This window comes from Aulostomus chinensis, chromosome 8 (genome assembly GCF_037954235.1).
Source record: "Aulostomus chinensis isolate RoL2024-O1b breed Wild chromosome 8, RoL_Achi_v1.0, whole genome shotgun sequence".
NCBI lineage: Eukaryota > Metazoa > Chordata > Actinopteri > Syngnathiformes > Aulostomidae > Aulostomus > Aulostomus chinensis.
Genome location: NC_141327.1, coordinates 13798315 through 13818413, shown reverse-complemented (window position 1 = coordinate 13818413; position 20099 = coordinate 13798315). Strand labels below are relative to the sequence as shown.

General features: G+C 41.2%; 1 protein-coding gene across 1 annotated transcript in view; it reads right to left on the bottom strand.

The window, feature by feature from the left end:
• Positions 1-9114: 9114 nt before the first annotated feature.
• Positions 9115-20099, bottom strand: part of tusc3 (tumor suppressor candidate 3) — a 62471-nt gene continuing 51486 nt past the window's right edge. Inside the window, exons 8-10 of the mRNA XM_086210146.1 lie at positions 19980-20054; positions 10664-10754; positions 9115-9368 (exon numbers count right to left, since the gene is read on the bottom strand). Of these exons, the coding sequence (XP_086066272.1) occupies positions 9353-9368; positions 10664-10754; positions 19980-20054 (182 nt within the window). The 3' untranslated portion in view covers positions 9115-9352. The remainder of the gene's footprint in view (positions 9369-10663; positions 10755-19979; positions 20055-20099) is intronic.

Here is a 20099-nt window from a genome sequence, read left to right as displayed (position 1 = left end):
TTTCAGCTGCAAGCTATTTTAATATTTTCTGTACACTTTTATTTTGCTGTTAATGTGGGAGACTATTACATTGCACCTGGGTCCATGAGTCATGACACTTCCTTCTCTGTATGTTGTGAATGACGAATGATTCATTGTTCACTGTGATATCACGACTTCAAACACTGTTGAAATTAATATTGCATAAATTTGTTAGTGGAATGTACGCAAGAGATTTCGTCAGAACCACTCTGGAAGCCAAATGGTCACGTTAATACATAATGATTCAAGCCAAAAAATCTAGTTAGCCCAGCTGCCATTTGTAGCTCATAAGTTACTGTAAAGGTTAGCCGGTTAGCTCGCTGACATTCCGAGATCACGAATCCCTTGATCATCAGTGCGTGAAAAATAGATGTCACCTTAGACTAATAAAGCTCTCTATGTAGGTTAATAATACTGTGAACTCTATTTGCCTTCCACAACATGTCAGCGGTGTGAAAAATTGTATCTTTCTCTCCATGCATTAGGCTTAATCCAAGAATTAATTCCACCGCAGCCCTGTTTCTAAATGTAGAAAGGGAATTTGAGGTATGGAGCAGCAAAGGGGAACCGTTTTTTTTTTTCCCCTGCCCTGGTGTGGCACACTGCAATCAGCATTCTGTTCTGAAACACACTCAGCAGAGTTTATCTGCTGTAACTGAAGATAAAAAAGCGGATGTGACATTGTTGTCGCTTGGGATATGAATGAGGTTATGATATGAAAGAAAGTCTAAAACAGAGTGGACAAGTGAAGAGATGTAGCAGGCATGCTAACGGAGGTGCCTGAACAGGGATGTGTGAAGGGAAATGGTGGGAAGATTGGACGTTACCTACCTGAGGAGAGAGGTGACTGTGGTCTGTATTTATGGATGAACTCTCACACACACACACACACACACACACACACACACACACACACACACACACACACACACACACACACACACACACACACACACACACACACAGGTTTGTGCAGCTTCTCTTGTTAGGATATTCCATTGGCTTAAATTCATATGAACAGCTAAACCCAACCTATAATCCTAGTCCTAACACGAACCTTAACAAGCAATATAGAATGTTATGTTGAATTAGAACCAGTCTTTGGTTACCATGACGACAAGGGGTCCTGATAAGGTTCTAACAATAAAGTTCTAGTTCAGTTTAATAGTAATTGGTAACATGCTACAATGTGCATGGGGACTGTTGAGCAAACATGAACAAATTAATCATTTTGAATGAATCTTTCACAATGAATCAGACTTTCCTGATTCACTCCAACCTGAACACATAAACTGTGTCTTGTGCAGGGTCAACCAAAAAATTAGCAATGACCGACCGCATTAGACTGTGATCAAGACTGAGCTACTCTAGTGTGGGGGGGGGGGGGGTTCATTGAATGAAACTCTGAACAAGTCTACACTGGTCACATGATGATTAAACCAGGACATCGAAAAGAACAACAAATCATCGCAATCAGTCAGATGTCTATATCAATAATATGATACTGTAGCTATAGAATTCAGGATTAAGATATTTGAATTCATCATATTAGAGAAACTGGTGCCATATATATATATATATATATATATATATATATATATATATATATATATATATATATATATATAAGTATCTAAACTCAAAGGTTTGAGACACTTGCATGTACTGACTCAGAAGAACCGATACTATACAGACTTGGCCTGCCCTACTCTAGTGGGGACTCACCATTGATGCACAAAGGAATGGTCAAGCCAAACCCTAAAAATCAAATTTTAACCTGACTTCAAGCATGGCGTGAAATCGGGACAAAAACCCGGACACTTCACAAGTGGAGCAGGTCTAGAGCCACCATCTCCAACCCAAAAATTCCCCGTGAACAAACACATCTGCAACAGCGGCGTCAAAAAAACCTTCCTTTTATATCAGCCTCAACTGGAGAGAGATGGAGGCAGAGAGAGAGGCGCAGACTGACGAGGACAGAGTGAAAAGACAGAGGGGCGGGGAGATTCTAACACCCAACAATCCCCAATATCAGGTGTAATAATAAAACAGCTAATAATATTAACATCTAACACCTATCATGACTTGAGCATAATACAAGCATCAGGGTATTGATGCGAGTTCAACCAAAAGTTTATATCAGTGCTATCATGGACATGTTAATACCAGTACTGCGCTACACACACACACACACACTCTCAGGAACATCCTTGTGCTGCAGTTCACTTGATCAAGATCAGTTTGAACAAGATGCATTTTTAAAGCCTGTAAGCCTTTTCAGGGACACGCTGAGTTACAAGCACTGGCTTTAGAGATTAGAAATCAACAGGAATAGCTTTAAACGTGCACACGTGTGACCGTTCTAACTAAACTATAGATGATAGTCAAAGCCACCGAATCTGTATCAAACTCGGAATATGGATTCCATAGAACGAAAAAGCATCAGTTCGATAAAGTAGAGGAGGCTCTCGAAGACAGGAAGGAGTCGTCTCAAGTTACTTCCAAAATATGACACTGAACAGGCTTTAAGAGCTGTCTTGAAATACCACTCCACATTTCCCCTAACTGCTTACTAGGAAAGGTACAATTGCAAAAACCACCCACATTCTGCAGGATGCTGGTTGATGAACACACGGATAAAACAGACAGATAAATCAAAATGTAAACCGCGCCGCTGTGCGTGGCTGTGTTTGCTGCATACATGATGGAGTAATTATTAAGAGGGAGATTGTGGAAACAGCTGACATGTCAGGAATCTTAAAGAAGATTCTTGGAAGTGCTTAAGCCACGGGATTTTGAGCAAACACTGTTTGTGGGCTTGTGCTTTGACGGTGCTCCCCCCTTGAAACACGAAGCTCGCGTACACTGCAGCTCCCTAACCGCCTTAATGTGGTCGTCCGCACCGCAGCCCAAGTCTCTAACTACTGGACTACACTTTTTTTTTGACAGTTACTCACATTTTTACGGAGAAAATTCATCACGCTACAAATGTGCCAACAACATCTGACCCTGGAGAAATCGACTGATACATTCATGAGACCAAACTTCAGGCTGTGCAGTGAGGATGATGTTGGATATGATTTTGAAGTCTCCGTCTGGATGGATCTGATTTGTTTATGTCACATTTTATTGCTTTTTTTAAAATCAAGTTGTTCCCAAATGATGAGAAATAACCCAGATACATGCACCCTGTCAGTTCGCACACCGTAGCCTCATACCACGTTTCATTTTATTCTCTTCAGACTAATTAATATTGTGCTGATATTAGGATATTAGTGTTTCCAGTTTGAAGTTGATAGCATATTTAATGTTGTAAGATGGTTTTCTTTCATGACAGACAATAAAGTTTTCTGAGTCAAACAATGATGTGACTCTCTCAGCAGAGCTTACCCACAAAACTGATGGAAAGGCAGATAAGACGGAACTTACTCGAGCAGCAGTGTCGCCTCTGAAAGATTCTCCAAAAATTTAGCAAAAAACAAAAAGGAACCGAAACAACTTCAGGAAGTTGTATCAGTTCAGTGTTTGATGCTGAACAATCTCTTTTCACCAGGAGGCTAAATAATAAAATACTGTGTTGTTCTAGCACAGGTATTTAACAGCTTACTTACCAGCTCACTCCCGAGGGCCATTGTCACATGTCCAGTGACATCGTCACACATGAATTGTCTGAAACACTCAATTCTAAAGTCCCCGCTGTGTCTTGAGCCGGCGGATTGATTTGACTGTGATGAAATCTCCATATTCAACTCAAAGCCACACCACCTGTACCACCTAAGGTTTGGTGTTTGCCAATCCGAGGCGGAGCTGATAAACTCCTGACTACTGCAGGGTCATTTGACCTGGGATGGCCTTCAGATTAAATCTGTTCAATGGCAGATAAAAGCCGGACGTTAGTGGGTTTCTTTGAGTTATTGAAGGAGCCTGATGACTTGCTGTAGTTTCAGGCCTGCTGAGTCTTGTAATATAGTTTGTAACTTTATTCCTGACAAAAAATATGTGTTTGCTTCAGTGTTTATCGAGCGGTGGTTAATGATCTTGTGTGGGCCTTTAGCTTAAGTTCTACTTGCCGGTGTTAAATCCTACAGTGGCCCGTGTCAAGCCCTTGTTCAGTGGTCATGATTAATAGTTGATGAGATCATCGAAGAAGAAAATCAGTTCCTTTTTTAAAGTTTTGGAATAGTGTGATACCGAGTATGGAAGATACACACTTCTGTTTACAGAATTCTGACCACATCTCTGACATATGCACGGGCACACCCACACCCACACAAATACCAGCTCAAATGTACACACGCGCACATGCAGACACTGATGTAACATAACAGCAACAACCGGAGCAGCGCTCTGATGATAATTACTGTAGCTGTGGTGTGGATGCCTGGAGGAAGTGTTTGTGGACTGCTGATGAGGAGGGAGGACAGTCCCTGCCAGCGATGGCGGTGTGACAAAAACAGTCATCAGAAGAGTTGCTTCGAGGATTTTAGAGTGCAGCAGGACACAGAGGTCAGATTAGTCAAGAGGATTACAGTGGCGACGCGTCGTCCACTATTACTATATGAATTTATCATAATTTCCAATGTGAACTTACAGTATAAAAGAAAAGAACTTAATCTGAAGCGATGTGTGATTTGATCTTTTTATTTGAATTATCATACAACTTTTGCATTTTTTTTTTAGAAAGATATATAAGAGTTAGAATGGTTGTTATCAGTCTACAAGAAACATTAAGTTAGCACATTTCCTCATAATTTCCAGTGTTGAGGCTGCTGACCTGCACCTGACTGAAAGCAGGCAAAATGTGTTGCTAGGTCACCAACCATTGTTGGATGGATGGATGGATGATGGATGGATGATGGATGGATGGATGGATGGATGGATTTTCTGTAACAAATTTAAAACGATCATTTTCTGGGTTCCAGTGTAATATCTGTGTGCACGTGCATCGCTGAGGCTGAATCAGAGCAGATGGAAGTTTGCAGCACCAACACCGCCGTAGCTGTGAGTGTATCTCAATCTAATTACAATAAATTAGATAAGAAGGGAAATTTAACCGAAGAGATTGCAATAAAACTGAAAAAAAGGAATTTTCATTGTTGTTAGAAGAAGAAAGGACCACATTTGGAACTCCAGCTCTTGAATAGCAGCCTTATGAGAAGCTTTGTTGAAGATGAGGGTGTCACAAACAGAGGCACCTGTGTAGAAGCACGAGATTCTTTTTACATTCCGATTTAAAAATTCTGATTTAAAACAGCAACAGAACAGAAAACAACTCCGAGCTCACCTCTTGAGTTTTATGCAGGGATAACATGAGGGGTTACTGGCTGTGTGGAGGCAAAGTACCGCAGCAGTATTTCTGTGGACGTTGGGCCTGAAATATGTCCAACACAAGCAGAAGAAATGTCAGCGTCACTAAGAGATAAACGCAAGTGGGGGAAATACAATGAGAACAATTTATCACTGAGTCTTAATGTCTTTTTTTATTGTGAATGTGTTGTTTTATTCTTCACAACATCCATTTATCTTTATTCAACCCATCTAATGCGGACCAGCTGGATGGAAACTAACTAACTAGTCATGCTGAGGAACAAGTAATGCGTCTGTTAAAAGAACAAGTGTTTCTCAGTGGCAGGGCAAAAGCCTCAGCGTCATATTTATTTATGTTGATTGAAAAATCCACAGTGCTCTGTTATTTATCACCTAAAAAGCTTAGTTAGTCATTAGGCTGTCTGCAGTTATTTAAAACAAATCAGTGGTAACTGCAGCTCAGAAATCTTCATCACATCGCTGATGCTTTTCATAATCAGAAGCAGATACGTTTCTACCTCAGGTGCAGGCACTCTTCATCCTGGGCTTCGTAACCACGGCTACACGACATGACTGGGATACTGTAAATCAACAAATCTCTCATAACACACAAGAACTGGTCCCAGTCATGAGAGGAACTCTGTTCTTTTGCTGGTCCACCCACCAGCCCAGACCGGCTCAGTGTTCAAAATGTCACCATTTGTATGTCATGTTGTCGTGACTGAGCGATCGAGGTTATCGAGGCTTGTGTAAATTTGTCTTGCTCCTCCAACAACAAAGCTGCGCAGGGTTCTGATTTCCCCCTAAGAGCAACACATCGATGTACCAGACGGTCCAGAACATCCCACAGATGCTCAGTCAAGGACATGGGGGGGGGGGGGGGAGCACCGGAGAACGGTTCCAGCTTCAAGAAATGTTTGCTCCAGAGCCTCCGTTGGAGACAACTGGCACATCAACCAGTTTTCTCAGGCATCTTGCCTGTGCAGAAGCACACTCTTGATCAGCAGTATGAGTAGGTGGCCTCAGGTCACACACATGAAAGAGAAGAATTTCACCATCTTGAACCGGCGCTATTACAAGTTGTCTGGGGAGGAAAACAGCGGGAAGCAACTCTGGAGATATTATTGACTGAACTGACCTTCCAGGTTGCAACAGACCGGTTGCTCTCTCTCTCTCTCTCTCTCAGTCTTGACCTGAGACGTCCACGGCGTTGTGATGAGTTGCTTTTTATGTTTCTGTTGAGGGAATTAGGAGTGTCAGGTTGTACTGCTGCAGCACTCACCGGCAGGTATCCTTCAGTCGGGAGAACACTCGCTCCACCATTCAGCAAGATACTGGCATCCTACAAGGATGCTGGATTTGTTTGGCCGCAGCAGGTGGACAGCTGCTTTAAAAGATTTAGCGCAAAAAAAAAAAGGTTTTCTGCTTATAAAACGCCAGAGCCTGTTGTCCTTTTTTGCATTTTTTCCACGCATGCGTTCATAGTTTATTTGTAGGATAATCATGGCCTGCTTGGTTTTATGTATCACCATGAAATGCGGTGAACCGGTCAAGAGAATTGTAGTTTAAATTTGCAGCATCACTATTTGTAATTATAATTAGTCCATTAAAATGCATCATTTAGAGAGAGATTAAACAGGTTTCAGTATATATTGTAAATGTTTGGGCTTCTCCAGTTGAATAGGACCTGGTTGTACGCAAGAATATACTAATAAAGTAACATTTATTTGATCTAATGTCATATTTTAAGTTTATTAGCTCATTTTATTTATCTTGACATTTGATTTTAGCCTTCTACGTCAAGATTTGCAACAACACTGTGGCTGTATTTCTAAAGCAATATACGAGACTTCAAACTATTAAAAAATTCAAAACTTGAACTTCTGGGACTAAAAAGGAGCTTTAGTTGCAGAAACATCTCTTGGTTCTTCGTCTTTTTAGCTATTAGAGAAAATGTAGCATCAAATAATGTCATTTCTCAAAAAGACAAGAGCAGCTTACCTTCTGGTCCAGAGAGGCCTGGCAAACAAAAACGCTGATACAGAGTCCAGGTCTGGGTCCACCTGGTCAGCTGGCAGCACAACAGGGACTTCCGTCTTTCCGATAATGATCCTGATGCTAGTCAGGCTCCCCCTCATCAGTGGCTTGTGTCATCAGTTTTGCACGCTCCTCCAGACATGGCCGCCATTTTGCATCTTTTCAATTTTATTTTACAACCATTACTGATGCTGCTGAATATAACAGCCTCCACTTTAGAAGCTAATAGTTTTACAGTCTGGTGCTGCATGTTAAGATTTTAATTTGGACACTGTTTCTATTCATTGTGTGTGTGTGAGAGTGTGTGTGTGTGTGTGTGTGTGTGTGTGTGTTTGTGCGTGTGTGTGTTATGGCCTTTCAGTCCTTTTCACAGAGACTGTCAGGATGTTAACCTCTCTGGCACTCAGTTCCAGTTCACATGGAAAACAGGATCCATCTCTTTAAGGACACATGTGTGAGGAGTTCTTGACAGTTCTACAGAACTTATGCTGTCCTCCACTAATATTGTCCCTGGAAAGTTGATTTTTCCGGACCACTAAACGCTCCCAGGAGGAGAACAGACTCCACATGATCTTTATTGCTCTGAATGACAACTGTGTGTACTACTAGTGAAAAGCAGCCCGTCAGTTACACTGATATTTACTAATTCTATCAGCTTTGTGTCTTTTTGCAATGCTTGACTTTTTTTTTCTGTAATCAAACATTATCTACATTGTTTTTCACTCCACTCCATTTGCAACGACACTCCCCTTAACGCACCACTTCTCCTTGAATGTATACAGTATTCAAACACAAGTACACACACGTCTCCATTCAAAGTAGGAGTAAGTGAGCTTCTCTAATGTAAAAATGGCAGTTTTAGCTAAACTTATCTCACTTACTGTATCTCATGCGCAAAGCTATTATACAGTTAGTAATTCAATTGGATAACGTCGCCCGGAGGAAAATAGAACAGAAACCTTGGTAAATTGAAATCCTTCAACCAATAACAATCAAACGTTTACCAGCGAGTTCAGTAAATTGCGGTTCGACTACGTAAATGAAATGAAAACGATGAAATAAAAAAACTCTGAAGTGCCACACAATTTCAGTACTCGTTTGTCTTTTTAGCTCAGCTGGACTCCTCCAAAGATTTGAGAACAAAAATAGAAAAAGGTTGTCTGTGAGGGAATATTTTTATCCCATTTGTTCAAAATGGTCTTTGACCATTCCCGGTCCTGCCCACGCACAACAGGTTATATAAATGGGCTCCAACCCACTCAGTGTTTTCGTGGGCAAGTGAAAGAATTAGAAACGTATGTTTTCTCTAAATGACCCGAGGTTCTCATGTTCAGTAGAAAGTAAACTTAAAAACCACTTGCAGCCGATCTTCAGTTGCATGAGGGATTTAAGTTTGGTGCCAGTAAATAGAGAAGTGAAGAGAAAAAGGAAAAAAACAAAAAGGTGCAAATGTGGAGGTTGAATTCTGAGTATTAATAGTGCTTAAATCTTTCTTTAGGATTGTGTTCAGCAGCACTCAAGTACTTCTAGTTGCCCTCTAGTTATCATGGACACACAGATACATGCAGCTCACCAGGGTCTGCACTGGTCTGCCCGTTGCCCCGCTTCATCATCTCTACTGCATCAAGTCAGACTGAGATTTAACACCCGCTTTGACCTCTGTGGTCACACAAGTCTCAGCCCCCCAGCAGTACAAGTAAAAATACTCACGTGAGAATATTCAACTACTGGAAAGAACCATTACAAAGATTCAGGGACACACCAAACGCTTTTATTTATATCTATATTTTCCAGTGTAAGAAGGAATATGTTTTCTATTCAGCTTGCAGCGTTGATGAACCGGATAATAAAAAGAAAAATAGAAAAAAACAGCACAATGAACTCCAGAATCGTGCTTCTCCCTCCTCTTCAAGTATCTTCTCGACTTCTCTCCTCTATCACCTCTCCGACATCCTCTGACCCCGTTACCGCTCTCGCTCGATTGTTTTTACTTAATAAGAAAACTGGGAGACAAGGGAGGTTTCAGAGGTAGAGGAGGACGCGGGAAAAGATAGGAATGATGGGGAAAACAGAAAGGAGACGGGTTAAAATTACGTTGCTTTTCCATAACAACCAAAGACATTACTGGAACAGCAAAAAAATAAATAAGTAAATTACAAAAACAAACAAAAAAAAAACCCTAAAACCTTTTAGACGTTGCGGAACATTTGTTGGAATATTTTGCAAATTCCATCCATTTTCTACTGCTTATCCCATTAAGGGTTTCGGGGGGATGGATAGGCTCCAGCCGCGCTCGGGCTGGGACTCGAGCCCAGAACCTTCTTGCTGTGAGGTGACAGTGCGAACCACAGCACCACCGTGCACTTAAACCTGCACTTTAACACTGTGAATTCAAAGGTTTTTTTTTTTTTCATGACCATACATCCTTGTTTACACATAAAAGAATAATAAAAAAAAAAGAGTCAAAGTTAAAGGAACAGAAGTCTATGACGTTACCAGGATTTTTACACTCGTTAGGCTGGAAGCTCCTCCACTCAACCGCTGCACTGCAATTTGCTCCTATTTCAAGCTCCAGGTCACAACAGGGTTCGAGGCCCTATGGTGGTACATGATCCACGCAGCCTTGCTGTTATCTGAAGGTATCGTTATGAACAGCCAACTAGTTTAGTTGAGTGCTGTGAGATTGAGTGGATCTGTTGGGGACTTGTGACAAATAATCATGTGTCCCTGCCGGGAGAAGGAGAAGGACCCGTCTTTCTTTCAGGAAGTTTGTCTTCACTCTGATGGAGGACGCTGCATCACGTACAGGTTGTAAAGCCCCTCGAGGTAAATTGTGATTTCCAGTATTTGGGATCATAAAAACAAAATGATTGACTGATGGAATTTTTTTAGTTTGATGATAGCAATGTCATCAGAGGTTCACTATCAATTTTCAACTGTTCATTGAGTCTCAACACAGTGTAGAAACACTGTGGGAGTAGAAGTCGCTAAAAACACTTGAACAGGTTTTCATCAAATGACCACATGCATTGTCTTTTCTTTTTGAACGGCTGGATATCATGGGTTAGCTATGTTTGCTATGAAAAACAAGCAGGTTGTAACATCAGGAAGCGATAAGCTCTTCACATCCCTGATTCAGAGTTAAGTAATGGAGGAGATGGATGGATCCTGCCTTGGCACCAGCAGTTTCACGTAGCCTCCAGTGATTTGATGCGTGTGTTCTGGGGTTGAATAACTGTACAGTAACTAAGCAGGATGAAATGAGCATCACAGACGGAGGTGCGGCTGCTATATTTACCTGTAAGGGTATCCATGATACTTGGACCTGAAAATGGAGAGCAGGAAGCTGAAGAAAAACACCACCAGACCAAGGCCAACCAGGCAGATAACTGCAGAGAAACACACACACACACACACACACACACACACACACACACACACACACACACACACACACACACACACACACAGTCAACATCAAGGGCTTCTAAAACCAATTACACTGACTGCACATAGAAGAGGAAGCCATAGGTTTGAAATTTAGCATTTATCACATTGAATTGCACGTCTCAGCATTTAAATATTTTCAACCATCACAGATTCCTGCACACACACGTGTGTGTGTGTGTGTGGAGGTATGAATAATAAATATTAGACAATGGCCTGTAAGAATATTGGATTTCAGGCTAATTTCAAATGATTCCACATATATTAAATGTTGATGCAACTTCCTGTTTGATCTGTGTTGAAATAGGAACTGCTGGCAGGGTTTCGACATGGTACATCGTGTGCACGTTCGCATCTTCTCTCAAGCTCCACAACAAATGATTCATTTTCTAGTTAAACTGACACCTTGCTGGCGTTCTCTCTGCTGCCTTTCACATTTACCTTTATTTAGAGGGTTCCTCAACGTATATGTTATTGCTCGTTTCTCATTATCAACCTTGCCATGATGCACAAATCTGTGTTTGCAACTATCGTCATCTTATTTCCTTTGTGGCTCTTCATAAATGAAACGCACGTAAGCATGATCTTTAATCTGTAGGGGAATTGTGTGCCCACGTGTGTGTGTATACATACAACTATGTACCCACCCTCATCAGCTAATCCTTGAGAAGCACTGTGTTAAATTGAAGTGTCACCACCGACTGATATTGTTAATCAGGGATTAGGATGAGGACCTCTCCTGGAGACTAAATAGTGGGATATCTGCTTGTTCTCAGCATGCGTGTGTATGTTGTGATGTGTATACTTGTGTGTGTGTGTGTGTGTGTGTGTGTGTGTGAGAGAGAGAGAGAGAGAGAGAGAGAGAGAGAGAGAGAGAGTGGTTAAATGTAAACTAAATTCTCACTGTCAATTTGTGTTCATGTAGTTTCATTCATCTTCAGTGTTGCGGTGGTTTGTGTTTTATCTGTGTGTTTATAGGATTATATCTGCTGGCCTAACTCAGCTACACATATCAAACAATTCAAACTAAATAATCATGCTACAGTACACACATACACACACCCACACATACACACACTAACCACCACATGGATCTTGCAATAACTGTGATTTCTGTGTAAAACCCAAAGTCTCTCTCACACCCATACGTGTGCACACGCGCACACACACACACACACACACACACACACACACACACACACACACCCGCAGGTGTTGTATTATAGTGTGCTCTCTTTCACTTTCCGTGTGAGACAGCAACTGTTATGACATTCAAGTCCAAACCCACTGACCACGAGCAAACACACGAACCCAAACACCGGCTCAGGCACCAGTGTGTGGGATCTCTGTTCTTGTAAGGACATCAGACAAATAATGTTTAAGCGATAACACATCTGTTGATTACCAATCCGGGGAAAGTTCCTGACAAGTGTTGTTAGACAAACCTGTGTGTGTGTGTGTGTGTGTGTGTGTGTGTGGACTGCATTATTGAGGGTATCTCTAGGGAAAAACTCCCCACTCCTCCATGCCCCGTGTTCCCGAGGTTACCAAATTTACACATTTGTGTATGTGTGTGAGCATGAGCAACAGAGCGCCGGTGTGTCTTCATTAAATATAGTAGGATGTATTTCCCACAGCTCATCAATTATGACTTAGAGGTGTCTCACTATGCATCCATGGATAATGACACTCCCTTACACACACACTCACCAAGCATACTAATACGCTAAGTGATTTAAGACCCTGGCACAATGACGAGGTGTTTTTAGCTGAATGATTTCACTCGCGACAAAAGTGGTAATCCCTCTTTTTACTGAACAACTAGGCTCAATTTAAATCGTGACATATTGGCTTGGTGCGAGATACTTCGATTTACCAAGCATGAGTGAGCCTATAAACATATTAACTTAAGCCTGTCTAATTAGGAGGACAAACATGAATAGATATTGTAATGCAAGAGACATTAACTGACTCAATCGCTGGATGCAATGACACACAGAATTACGGCTGTCGATGTATATTATGGACAGGCTGTTCTTTTTTTAGCAGATTTAGCCACGTGAAAAAAAAATACTAAACATGTTAGTGCTTCAACTTTGGCTCTATAATTATTATCTTTATTACTAAATGTAATCTGCACGCACAAGGGGTGGAAATTATAAAAATTAAATCAAACTGTTTACCTGTTAAAAGTGAATCTGGGAATAAAATACAATGTAAAATTTATTAAAAAAAACCAACAAAAGATTAAATGTAGTAATGCATTTGCATGAAAATTTAAGTATTTGCGCATTGGATTGAAATGCAAATGAAATATAGCTCATTAACAACACTGATCATGCGCTGAACGTGATAAAAGCTAACGAGGCCTGCAGCTATCTTCCCCCGCTAAGCTAATGTGACCACTGTCAGGCTGTTACATTAACGAGACCATTTCGTTAGAAAACTTTACAGTGGTACCCATGAGGTTTACCAGGATTTGAGAAGAACAACTGAGGAGACAAACAAACGAAGGGGAAGGAACTCAAGCCTCAGTGAGGGCTGTGGTGATTGATTGACGGGTGGAAGCAGCCCTCTAATCTGAAACCAAATGTGTCTTTAATGAAAAACTTCTTTTAAATCAGTGTCGTCAAAACATAAATAAAGTCTTAACAGCTGAGGTGGAGTTCAAATCAACATTACGGCAACTGCTTCAATAATAATGATGATGACCTACTTACTTTTAGAAATTCTGATTTACATTTCATTTCCAAATTAATTCACGTGCAGTGACACTTAAATGGTTTTGAATGAAGGAATATTGTTTTACATTCAGTTGTGATTCATGCACATAAAATTATATATGATTTGAAATTAAATGTATATATTATAGGTTTTCGATTCATCTTTATCCACCCATAGTATAACTTTGTGCCAACATTTCTTTTTATCAGTATGCATTTGATTTGTAGGTTCTTGGTTCAGCATGAGGAGCAGTTGTTAACTTTCTCTCAGTCATGAAAAAAGATGCTTTGAGTCTTTTGTTGGCTGAATTTCCCATCAACTCTCCTCGGCTCTGCTGTCCTAAAATCTGCTTTACTGCATGCTGGGATTTCACCAGGTAATTCTAGTGATAGATACGGCAATTTTAGGGATTTTTCTGCCCTACTTTAAAGTTGTCCCTCTTGTATCTTGCTTTCTCATGCCCATTTCGCCTCCGCCGCTCCCCCCCCCCCCTATACACTTATATATTGTATATGTAGAGTATCTGTGACTCAATTTACACATTCAGTGACTCCCTTGCTGTGAAGCAGTGAGAGTTAACTGTGACTTCTGGTGCAGCCGCAAATGGAAGCAGCAGATAACTACAATTCTACAATTTCATTTAGCAGACGCTTTTGTCCAAAGCGACGTACAACACAAGCAAGTATTCAGACTTAATTAAGGAAAAACCCATAGGAAGCGCAAAAGTGCTTCAGTTGTGATTTGGTCACAGGTACTGCCATCTAGTGGCAGAAGAAGTGTCGCCCCCCCCCCCCCCCCTTTTTTTTTGGACAAACATACAACATCACACAACACAGTTGGTGCTACATAATCACTAAGTGCTGGGTCTTGGACCCTCTGACTTATTCTACCCCACAGGACAAAGAGGAGAAGAGTCAGGTTAAAGGCCTAGGTGCTCTCTGAACAATTGAGTCTTCAATTGTCTCTTAAAAGTAGAAAGGGACTCTGCAGAACGCACAGAGTTCGGTAGTTCGTTCCACCATTATTCATAACTCCCAGCAGTCACAATCAGCAGTAGGAATTTAACACCTATACCCTGCGATTACACTACGAGTCAAGCCTAATGCCCTCGCCAACGCTGCTTTACATTGCGCTTTTGTGTGCATATAATTGTTAATTCTATCTGTGTTTGTGCACTTTGCATATCAGGTTTCTGTAAGCATTCATATGCTTGCGTTGCAGTAAAATGTCCTCTGCTGAATGTGTTTGCATCAGTTAGCAGGTGGTAATTTTTCAAAGAATGAGGTTGAATTAAAGTAGCTGATGTAATACAGAAATGCAGGCTCCTGCACATACCAGGGGGAGGAAAAAGGGACAAGAGAAAGAGCAAGGTGTACAAAGAAAGGATAGAGATGAACGGATAGAAGAAGAGAAGACTGTTGTTGCATGAAGAGAACAGAGAAATGTGCTCTCGGGTGATGAGTTTTCAGATCTTTACAGTTTTACCATATTTTATGGTGGAGAATCATTCTCAAATATCTTTTTCTCATCCATCTACACACGCTTCATCACAATGACAAACCATCCATCCATCCATCCATCCATCCAGCCATACTATTACGTCTACAGCGTCTACAGGTGAGAGGTGGGGTTCACCCTGGACAGGTCACCAGTCCATCACAGGGCCAACACATAGAGACAGACAACCATTCACACTCACAGTCACACCTACAGTCAATTTAGAGTATCAATCAGCCTCGTCCTCTCTTGATGTCTTTGGACTGTGGGAGGAAGCTGGAGTACCAGAGAGAACCCACACAGGAACAGGGAGAACATGGAGACTCCACACAGAAAGATCCTGTGCTGGAGCCAGGACTTGAACCCGGAACCTTCTTACTGTGAGGTGACAGTGCTGACCACTGCACCACCGTGACTGGATTGTTCCTTTTACATAAGCTGCAGATGTTTTACACAACAATTAAAAGTAATTTAGGCCCTTCACTTGGTTAACCACCTGAGTTAAGCCATGAATGTTGAGGAAATTATCTTTCATAAATATAATTATGTTGTTTTGAAAGTTTCTCCCATTGTTCCTGGCACAATTGGTGCACAGCCTTTTTCTGACCTCCACAGATGCTGCTTCAGGTTCAGTTCTGTGCTCCTGCTGGCTCAGTCTGCAACTTTAACTGAGTTTTATTTTAGTCTCTCACGTGCTTTCACAGTGGTCTTCTTTGACATTCCTCATCTAATCAGATGATATTCTCTCTAACGGTTGGAGAATGTTTCAGGTGCCTTCAGGAGAACTACCGGTGGGCTCTTTTAGAGAGCAGTGACTACTCTACCATGAAGGTGTATTTAGTGGAATGTTCCATTGATGGCTGCATCTCATTCATAGTGACCACTGGAATCCTGCTAAGTTCAGATGGGGTGTTCAGATCGAGGAAGATGGTTCAAATTTTCTTACACAGCCAGGAAAAAAAGAACAAAATAAGAGTTTCCTTATGTAGTAGCTGCAGGCACTGGTTTGTGCTTCAATTCAAACATGAATTCAAAAGAATACAAGAGGTAAAAGTGGGAAGATTTTGAAAGGCCCCCGGCACATGACCAAACAGTTTGGGGATTAATACACGCTTACGGAATATTCTGTCTCTGCTGATTAAAAAAGGGAATTTAATATATATATATATATATATATATATTTTTTTTTTTTTTAAAGACAATGCGGAAAACCTGCTGACAGCGCAACCAACATATCAGAATTATGTAAGGCATGTGCGGCCTTATACATGTGCCCGTCTATGTGTTTGTGTGTGAGATCTTGTTGGACTAATACTGAGAAGAAAGTCTAGAGGTAGTTAAGTCCTCGTTTTAATGGCCAAGCGTTAGTGCTGCATAAAGAACTCAAGGGTAAAGTGGAATAAAAATTGATAATCTTGCCTTTGAATTTGTGTGTGTGTGTGTGCGTGCTTGTGCGTGTGGCCTCACATAGGCCACTGAAAGGCTTCTGGATTGGCTTAATCACACTTACTCTACAGTCATTAAAATCCAATTGTGTGTAACTGAGTCTGTGTTTGAGGTAATTACCAGTACAGGCTATCTAATATCTGTACTATCCGTACTGTAATAACTCCCTTTCACAAAAGACAGGCTGGAACAAAAGGTCACACGCTATGATCTCATTAGTGTGGCCAGGTGACCACCTCACATTGGAAGTGATGAACTATTTTTCAAAGTAAGCATAGACTGTGTATAAATATAGATTCTGTGTCTCACTTCCTTCTACTGTGAAAACATTATGCTAAAGCATCTGTGACATGGGTACCGCCATTCTGCACAGGTGACATTAACACAGCAGGGGATGGAGCCCACCCCCCCCCCCCGCCAGAGGCCCCACCCACCTCATTAATGAGCCATCTGTGTACAGCAGAAGATTGCATTTTTATGGGTTGAGCAGGAGTTAGGACCTCCCTCAACGTGGGCCTTTTCGTCTACTGCGCTACCTTATTTTATAACAGAAAATGTGTTCACTTCTGTGTCAACAGTCCAATGTTTATCTTTTTAGGCATCTGTAAGGGCAAGGATTTAGGGGGGGGAAAATACTTGCATGTACAGTTGTTGGGGGGGGGGGGGGGGGGGGGCAAATTGCCAAATTCTATCCCGAGATATTTTCAATAGGTTTGTGTTTAGCAATTTCTGAAAATGTGACTAAAGTCAGTATGAAACAGAGCCATCACTGCGTCAGTTATGCAGATTGTTCCTCATGTGTAACAAAATCAAAGACACGGGGCCACCTTTGCTGTAGTCGCTAGCCTCTCACCATAGGAGCATGGCCTAAAAGCTTTTAAAAAGGCACTCCATTCCTCTGCATTAACTCATGAAGACCATTTTTTTCTACAGATGAAAAAAGGAACATTTTGTTACTCATCAGACCGGAACATTGTTCAGGTTCACCTTCAGGCTAATTGGGAAAGGGCATCGTATAAAGGGAGCATTCAGACAGACTGATGTTTGTATGAGTGATGCACAATCTCCTATTTTCAGTTGGGGTACGATTCTGATACCTGACTATGGATATAGACGGCCAGAGATACTGATTCATAGTTGCTGTTGTTACCCATGGTTGTATAATATGTATGGTTAAATGTTGTACACCCTATAGAATTTTTAAAAAAAGTTCTTGATATTTGTGTACATTAAGTTGAGTGTACTCTTGCGACTGCCTCACGCTGTGGAACCTTGGTGCAACGCTCCTTGATAGAAAAGCCCCGTCGCACGGACAAACGCATCATTGTGGGCTTCCTGTTGCTCACTGTCTATTTCATTAATATGCTCCTTTGACATCAATGCCGTACGTTCCATTATGTGCAAAAATAAGCGTTTCTCCGCCGGTTACAGATCAGGTGGCTCATGGTCATAACGCTCCACAGACAGGCAATGGAACATTGGCCGGACTGTGAAACATGCTGCTACTGGTGAAGGAACATCAGGGCAGCTGCACAAATTAGTTGAAGGGAGAAAAGGGGGGGATGGCATTGGAGAAAAATCACGGGTCTATAACAACAAAGCATTTTAAATCAAATTGTAACCGCTTTCAAAACACGATACAGGGCAACTCATTTCTATTGTCTCCAGATTAGCCAGACTAATTATGGACTAATTACAAGCAATCATTTTTATGTAAACTCCAATAAAGTTCTCTGCCTATTCATCAACTACAGCTCAAGTACATTTAAGGGTATATCATGGAGAAATTGAAGAAGATTTGTCTTTGCATACCAAATCTGAAGCATTCCTCCAGCATATCAAATATTGCACTTGTGTATTCAGTGGCTGTTGAAGAGCAAGTACGAGGTCATCTCAGTGATTAACTGGAGAGTGAGACAATTGCTTTGAATTTTCTGAGCTGCTCCAGCTAATTGACAGTTATGCAAATACACATCACACTAATGAAAGTTTGGAGATAATGGTTCATTTATGAATGCCGTCTCCTATCGTCTTCTTATTGTCCAGCGCTGCTGTTATGCTGCACACCAAGTGCGCACAGCCAAAGCAATAAAACCACTGACAAGTTGCATAGTGAGTATAATACAACAGCCCTGTGATAAATCCCCCTTCAACAGGATTATGATGTTCAGTTTTTATTGAATCTGGATGTGAAGACGGAAGCTGATTTATTTTAATGGTCGTTTTGAAGGCTGTAGTTTGTTGTGTTGTTGTTGGACTAGACTGGCTTTTACTGAAAGGTGGACCTTATAATTAAGCTATATTTTATTATCTACTATTTAAGGTGATAAAATATTAGGAACAGGGCCCGGCGTAAACCAGTACTGTTCAACATCAAACTCTCAAATAAATTCAATAAAAATAAACATTGTGATCCTCATGTAGGGAGGATTTATTGCAGCGTTGATGTATTATACACACTATTCAACTTGTCAGTGGTTTTATTGCTTTGGGTGATCTGTGTGTCACAACTTCTGTGTTGGTACTAGTAACTATATCTTGTCTTCCATGAGAGAAAGAATACCAGAAATACGTTGGTTGCATTCATTCCCTGTGAGAACCTTGCTCTCTTCCTTTTCATCCGCCTTTCTTGCTAAATGTTAAGGTTTTGAGTGTTAACTCGTTAAATGCAGATCAGTGTTTCCACGAACTGCTGGATTTCTAAGTGAAGCCATATTAAGGAGTGGATAAAAGTTGTGTGCCGTGTGCAGTTTTCTGAGGGTGAATCAGCTGCTAATCGGTGAGAGAGAGAAAGCATCGAGGCACTGGCCTGGGTTAAGATGTGGGAGGACAGGGTGAAAATGTTCTGTTGCTCATAAGACATTTGTCCTATTCAGCGTAGACTGGAGTGGTTGAGTAGTCATATGATGAATTTTTATTTTCAAGTGATAGAGGGTGGTAGCAAGCGCCATCACGATGAAATAACTGCTTATGGAGTTGCGCGGCGTACGTTTAATCTTACAGGAGTATCCTCAGAGCACTCTGGCCAAATAAGACCAGATGAGATCCTCAGGGGGAGACAGAGATTCCAGCTGTTGAGGTTGCAGTCTGTGCGTCAGTTAAAGTTTACACACATGCCACAGTTTGTTGTTTATGCCTTGACATACCTATGATGTCAGAACTTTCAGTTGATTCATAGCAAAACAATATCTGTACTTAAACGTGTATTAGCAACTCATTAAAACAGTTTCACTCAATTAATTATAAGTAGAGCAGAACAGTGCATCTTATGAGTTTTAAGCATTGAGTCTTCTGGCACCACTAAAATAGGAATTCTGACATCTAAACATTAGCTGCTGCAAGGTTAAACCACTAACCTGCTACAAAGCAGCTTTAACCTCTATGCCTCCCAGAAAAAAAGACACAAACAACTCCTGACAAAATTCAGGGAGTGGGGATTAAAAATGCAAAGAAAAGTGCAATTAGGGGAAACTAAGCACAAAACAATCTTTTCTACTTACTTCTCCTTTTCCCAACGTCTCCCTTGGAAGTAGCAGCTTCATTCAGTAGAACCATCCCCATGGTGATAGCAGCATCTGGGACAAGGTTGTCAAGGAAACAACACACTCACACACAGGAGG